We start from the raw sequence: 6943 nt of genomic DNA on the forward strand, positions 1-6943 counted from the left end.
ACCAACCATTGGGTTCCATGTGGCATCCTCATGTTGGACTAAAACTTTATGAGGGAAAAAACCCCCCCATGATTCAAACCCACAACCTCTTCACTAACAAGAAATCCCTTTACCAACTTGACTACATTACTCCTCATTTAACATAGCTCTCGAATATGTATTTAACATTTGATGGGCACACGTTTTGGAAAGGGGTCAAGGTTAAGCCATAGCCCCTGGCCCTCCAACACCATAGGACCACAGAAGGGGGTCGAGAGCTAGGCCTTAACCCGACCCACGGTCTCATGCATACCGCAATATGACCAACGCTTAAACTTAAAGGTGCCAGCGGAGAATGGGGCTAGCCTAGGGTCGTATGGCCCTCCATATGACCACACCGACAGAAAAAAGGGCTAAGTACAAATTTTAAGCGTCCTACAATTTCAACCGCGGATCAGGAATATAGGCCAGGTTTGCGTGCAGTTTCCGCATTCAGGGCGCACAGGCTGGGTTTTGTTCGAATTGTAGGATTATTAACAGCAGAATTGGGTAGAAACTTAAAACAATGATATCATACTCAATTTTTAGCCAAATGAGGTGAAAAAAGAGTCAAAACAGGGGTTTTTGATAGTTCTGGATCCATTGGAGGCATTAGTTTTTATGTTTGAGCTTTCTAAAATTATGTAATTATACTTTTGATTATGAATTTAGATCTCTTATCCAATTTTTATTGCAAAATTTTAAAAATAACTTGGTTCAATTTTGTTTTCTGATCTTCCAGGTCACAAAGAGTGCAATAAGAGAGCATACTCATCAATATTGAAACTCTTTATTCAAAAAAAAATAAAAATGATTCTATTTCTAACTTCAAATTGTGGCTCTCAAAACTCTATTTGTCTCATTCTTCTCAAATATTCCTTTTCTTTCTACATCTTCTTGCAAATGATTAGTGAGATAGGTGGCTCTTACTGCACCACCAATAAATTAAATTTCAAATAAAACTAAATCTAACTTAAAAACTCTTAAAATAAAAACACAACACCAAACTTGGTTTTTTTATTCATTGATTCTACCCTACTCTACTCTACTGGAAATAGAAAATTTGTTTCAAGTGTATGCATATTTCCAGTGTAACCATGTGCGTAACAAAAGTAAAAATATATTCATGCTTAGTTCTGAAAAATATGCATTAAAACACATCAAAGCATGAAAAACCAATTGTTTTGATAATGCAATTAAGAAATAAGGTGATTTGATCCTTGATTGGAACCATCTTTCAATAAGGCCATGAAATTCTTGATTCATTTCTTGGTTTAAATCACTTTGAATATCCTCCTTTATTATGCATTCCTCAAATTCTAGTAGTTTCTCCCCATCAACAATATTGCATGATTCTTCAGTCTCTTCAACAAATTGACAAGAGGAATCAAAAGAGACTTGAAGATCTTCTTGTGGAGGTGGAGAGACAGATAAATTTTTGAATGCAGTTAAAATATACTCTTCCTGAGAAGCAGATATCCCAGTTGTTGCTAGGATTCAAGAGAGTTCTTGGAAGGACATTCTTCAAACTCCTTAATTGTCTGTGAATTACTCCAACTGGTTGATAATTCCTATCGTGCACACAGATTAGTACGAAGTTTTGAAAATTTATTAAAATCTAAAATGCAAAATGATTTTAACATGCTTTTAACCATGCATCTAAAAATGAATGCAACTATAATTAGTTATATGAACTTCAAAATAAAGACCTATGTATACCTACCAGGTAACGACGCCAAAATGTTGGGTGATTTAATTGTGAGTTAAATCCCTGTCATTAATTGTCAACATGAGGTTCGTAGAACTGACGAGGTATACCTCTACGATATGAACTAGGTGGTTATTTATTAGAATAGATTAATCTAATGCAATTAAAACTAATTTACAAAACAAATTAAATCAATCTAATCCAAATCAAAGCAAAGATAAAGCAATTGAAATAACACTTGCATAAATGAAATCACACTTGCTTGAAATTGAAATCACACTTGTAGAATTGAAATCACACCACACTTGCATAATGAAATCACACTTGCAGAATTGAAATCACGTGACACTTGCATAAAATAAATCACACCACACTTGGATAAATGAAATCACACTTGCTGAATTGAAATCACACCACACTTGCATAATTGAAATCACTCTTGCTGAATTTAAATCATACTCACACCTGCTGAAATGAAATCACACTTGCTGAAAGGAAAAGTGCACTTGCATAAAATGAAAACACGCTTGTTGAAAATAAATGAAATAAAACAACTACACTATATTATCAATATGTACAAATGTGTGCAAACTGTGGTTGATGGGGGGCCCTCCATTCCTCAGCAAGCACACTGAACAACTATCACATCTTGGAGATCAAAGTGGCAATATGTATTTCATAAAATGAGTTAAAAGATATTACAAGAACTCTCTATCCTCACTTTACAAATCATATCTAGAACTTGGAACCTCCAACTAGCAACTAACAACTAACACTAACACTCACAACCTCTAACTTGCATCTAACCACTAGCTACTAACACTTTACAACCCTTTGTATGAAGGGTGCACTCCTATTTATACAAAAATTAAGGATGAATATACAATAAATATAGATCCTTAGATATCTACTAAATTCACATTTATCTCTTGTGGTTACATCCAATCACCTAAAAATGTAATACAAATCCTCTCATCCATGATTCTTCTCCTTTGAATGTGCATAGTTAATGATCCACATCTTCTACAATTATTCCACAAATCTTCATGAGTTGGAATTTGAAATTCGAATTTGTGGTTGGGTGGCCAAGTAGGACCCTTCTAGAATCTCCAAGTAGGCCTACAATATCACAAAACTCATAACACTTTTAGATATATATGAAAACATGTTAATTTCCTAATATTTAATCACAAATTCACTTAAAATACTTAAAATCAATGACTTGGAAAATAATAATGATTAACCCATGTGATTATGAAAATGGTTACTTAATGCAGGGTTATGGGGTTATAGAGTTACTGAATGAAGGTGAAATGATGGAAATGTGGGTAAAAATGGATGACATTTGGGAGACTCAACAATGTTCTTAGCCTACCTTCAAAACATAAAAGCAACAGGAGGTTCCATACTTATGATTTAAATTCAAACCTATTATTACTAGCAAGGATTGCTATGGGGAATGCCACTTGTCAACGATGTTAACCTCTTTCTAGTTCACCTCTTTGTCACAAAGTAGAAGGGAAGGGTTTGGGAGAATAAATTTCTGTTTATGTGGATGCTTTATATCCCTGGAATTTTGTAATCTTAACTTTCATGGTCTAGTTGACTAGATGAAGTTTATAATAATTCATGGTTCACATGATCTTTAAATTACAGGAATGTCCCTTTACAAGTTGTCTGTGTGGGTCATGGATTCCTCTGACAACAATCTTTCTAGTTTTGATAACGGACCTATTGGACTGGTCTCTTTGACTTCTAACAATTTTTGGGTCCTTTGTCTTTTGAATGATTGAGTAGTAGCTAGAGATCCAACCAGGTCAATACTAATATATTTGACTATGATCATACAATATCATAAAATAGAGGAAACTATTAAATTGTTCTATTTATTGATGGTACTGTATATCCATATATATGGTTTTTTTTAGTATGATCAATGGTAACAAAACATAGCTATCTACCAATCATTCAATGTCAATGCATAGAATAAATGTTTGTGGGCACTTGGGGGACGAATGATCAAAGAAAAATCCCCATCAGAATATTCGTGAAATCCTTTGGCATCCAAAGCAGACATAGTTACCAACTTCAAGGGATCTACCTTTGTAACTTGAGGTACCTTGGGATTCTTAGAAATTGAGTAACCGGGTCCCTTCACATTCTCTTCATTCTCTAGCACTGATTTTTTGGATTTCTCTTTTTCCATCATAATGTCCTTATCTTACTTGGAAACTCGAAGATATCTTTTCCTTTGTACATATTTTAATAGGCCTGGTAGTGTATTTGTGCATATTGTTCTCACATGTGCCTCCTCTACATTAACAACAATATATTTACCAAGAAATGGGTCTAGTAATGCTTCTCTCAACAACGTGCCATCAATCATGAATTTGATCCTGGTGGCTTCAGATGTTGCTTCTTCCCAAGTCAGCAAGAATTGTGGCAATTGGGTTGTCTTCTCAACCACGACAAGTATGTCACACTTCCCTACTTCTTCCACTAGCCCTTCTTAGCCTTTGTTTTAGTATCCTTTGCTTCCCATGTGAAGCATTAGTGTATACAGAAATTCAAGAATTCATTTGTCCACATGTTGCTTCTTTATACTATTCCTGCTTGTGAACACCATATAAGTGCAAAAGCTTGGGAATGAAATTAACAGTAGCTTGACTAAGGATAAATTCCCTAACATTGTACAATTTTTGTGGCCTGATACAAATCCCAATGAAATTCTATAAATTATTATGTCGAAATTTAGTAATTTCCTGAAAGCTAAAGCAGTCACTAATCCAGAACCCATGAGAGAATCTTTAACTATGGTATCTTTTTTAATTAGACGAGGAATCAGTCCTTGGTCTATAGTTCCAAGAAAATTAGGAGATGATAATCGAGCAAAAATAACATGTACGAGTCCTTTTGCTTCAAAAGTTCTAATCAAATCTTGGCATGCCCCCAACCTAACTCTCGCAACAACACCATTCACTAGCCCCTCCTTGATTACATCCAACAATAGTGAAGGATTAGAAACATTAGTATATGCCTTATTTACTTTAGCTCTGGTAGTGTATTTGTGCGTATTGTTCTCACATGTGCCTCCTCTATATTAACAACAATATATTTACCAAGAAATGGGTCTAGTCATTGTTCTCTCAACAACATGCCATCAATCATGAATTTGATCCTGGTGGCTTTGGATGTTTCTTCTTCCCAAGTAAGCAAGAGATGTGGTAATTGGGTTGTCTTATCAACCAAGACTATTATGTCATGCTTCCTAGCTTCTTCCACTAGCCTTTCTTAGGAAAAACAATGGGTAAAGAATGCCTTTGTTTTAGGATCCTTTGCTTCCTATGTGAAGCATTAGTGTATGCATAAATTCAAGAATTCATTTGTCCACATGGTGCTTCTTTATACTGTTCCTGCATATGAACACCATATAAGTGTAGAAGCTTGGGAATGAAATTAACAGTAGCTTGACTAAGGATAAATTCCCTGACAATGTACAATTTTGGTGGCCTGATACAAATCCCAATGAACTGCTCTAAATTATTATGTCAGAATTTACTGAAAGCCAGAGCAGTCACTATTCCAGAACCCATGAGAGCATCTTTAACTATGGTGGCTTTTCTAATTGGATGAGGAATCAATCCTTGGTCTGTAGTTCCAAGAACCTTAGGAGATGAGCATTGAGAAAAAATAACATGTATGAGTCCTTTTGCTTTAGAAGTTCTGATCAAATCTTGGCATGCCCCCAACCTAACTCCTACAACAACACCATTCACTAGCCCCTCCTTGATTACATCCAACAATACTGAAGGATCAAAAACATTAGTATATGCCTTATTTACTTTAGCTCTGGCATTCTCTAAAACATCCAGCGCTTTTGGTAAAGAACCTAGCTTATCTATTCTTTGGAGAGACTTTTTCCAAGGAGGATGATCTTCATGAATGTCTAGTGTTGCAAGAAGGTTTGAATGAGCCACGACATCATCTACAAGTCCAACTTTAAGTGCCTCTTTGGAATCCAAGGTCTTTGAGGTCAGTAACATGTCAATCACACATTGAAGTCCAACCAATCGAGGAAATTGTTGTGTGCCTGCCCTGAAACCATCAATCAGAAAATGTTCATCTAAATCCAAACACTTTATTGTTGCTCCTAGGCCTATGCACTCTTCAGATTTGTTTTTCAAAGCTTCTTGATCTTCAGTTGCCTCCAAGTCTTCCTCTTCAACTGCCTTTTCAGTTCTGCTTGTTTTCTCAACTTCCTTTTTATCTTCTGCTTCAGGGTCTTGAGTTTTAAGTTTGTAATTTCTCTTATCTTTCTTTGATAATAGCCACACTTCCATTTTCTCTAACATGTTTGCAAAGTCTCAGTCGTAATCTTCAAATTTATGATTTGGAAGCATTTTACCTACAACCTTCAATTCTAGTCCTCTCCTTGATATCACCCAACTGACCAAATTCATGCTCTAATACCAGTGTAATATACCTGGTTAGGTTTCCAACTTATTTAGAGAAAATTACAGTTTTCATCAAGCAAATGTTTCCAAAAATATTTACAAATTTCTCTGACAATTTTCTATGAACAGTTGATGTGCAAATTAGGAAAAATACATTTCAAGGAAACATGCAATCTGTCAATCAATTTAGCACACAAAATGGTAGAGACAATTTCTGATCTTCATTAGAGAAATTTTTAGAGATTAGAACTTGGAGAAAGGACACCTGGGAGAGCCTTCCAATCTGAAGATGAATACAAGCAATTACTCCTAGAGTATTTGGCCTTCTCAATAGATCAACTGTTGAAGAACAAGTCTCGGTCCAATGATGTTTCCTGAGTTTACCAGTGATGAATCACACCAAAAAATGCACACGACTTCCCTTCTAAAGGCATACCACTTTCTAAACAAATAATTGAAGGCCACTTTTCATATTAGGATAGTAAACTACAACCAAGCTAGGTATTTGGTCTCTTCTGAAAATCAAAGTGTTGGAAATGAGTATGAGATAGGTAATTTAGAGATTCGATCCTTCTCCTATAGATAGAACTAGAAATGAATGATTTGATCCCTCTCTGATTTGATCAGTTCACTACAACTATAGAATTTCATCCCAATGGGAATTAAACTTGGAACCTAGCTGACTCCATTCTATTTACGTTGACTTAAAATCAGGCACATGTTACGTGGAAAGAATAGGTAAAATATCTTGTAATCATTTGGT

General features: G+C 35.3%; 1 protein-coding gene across 1 annotated transcript; it reads right to left on the bottom strand.

Annotated features, from left to right (window-relative positions):
- Window positions 1-5274: 5274 nt before the first annotated feature.
- LOC149252758 (peroxisomal fatty acid beta-oxidation multifunctional protein AIM1-like) lies at window positions 5275-6066 on the bottom strand. Its single transcript, XM_089454267.1, has one exon. It carries the CDS (start codon window positions 6064-6066, stop codon window positions 5275-5277), a length of 792 nt encoding a protein of 263 aa, XP_089310393.1.
- Between the last annotated feature and the right edge of the window lie 877 nt (window positions 6067-6943).

The sequence above is a fragment of the Pinus tabuliformis genome, chromosome 7 (assembly GCF_031772625.1).
Source record: "Pinus tabuliformis cultivar Carrire ecotype Pingquan chromosome 7, CPIR1, whole genome shotgun sequence".
Lineage (NCBI taxonomy): Eukaryota > Viridiplantae > Streptophyta > Pinopsida > Pinales > Pinaceae > Pinus > Pinus tabuliformis.

Excerpts from the sequence above, each read along its gene's own strand:
- LOC149252758 (XM_089454267.1), bottom strand. The coding sequence starts at position 6,066 with ATGGAAGTGTGGCTATTATCAAAGAAAGATAAGAGAAATTACAAACTT.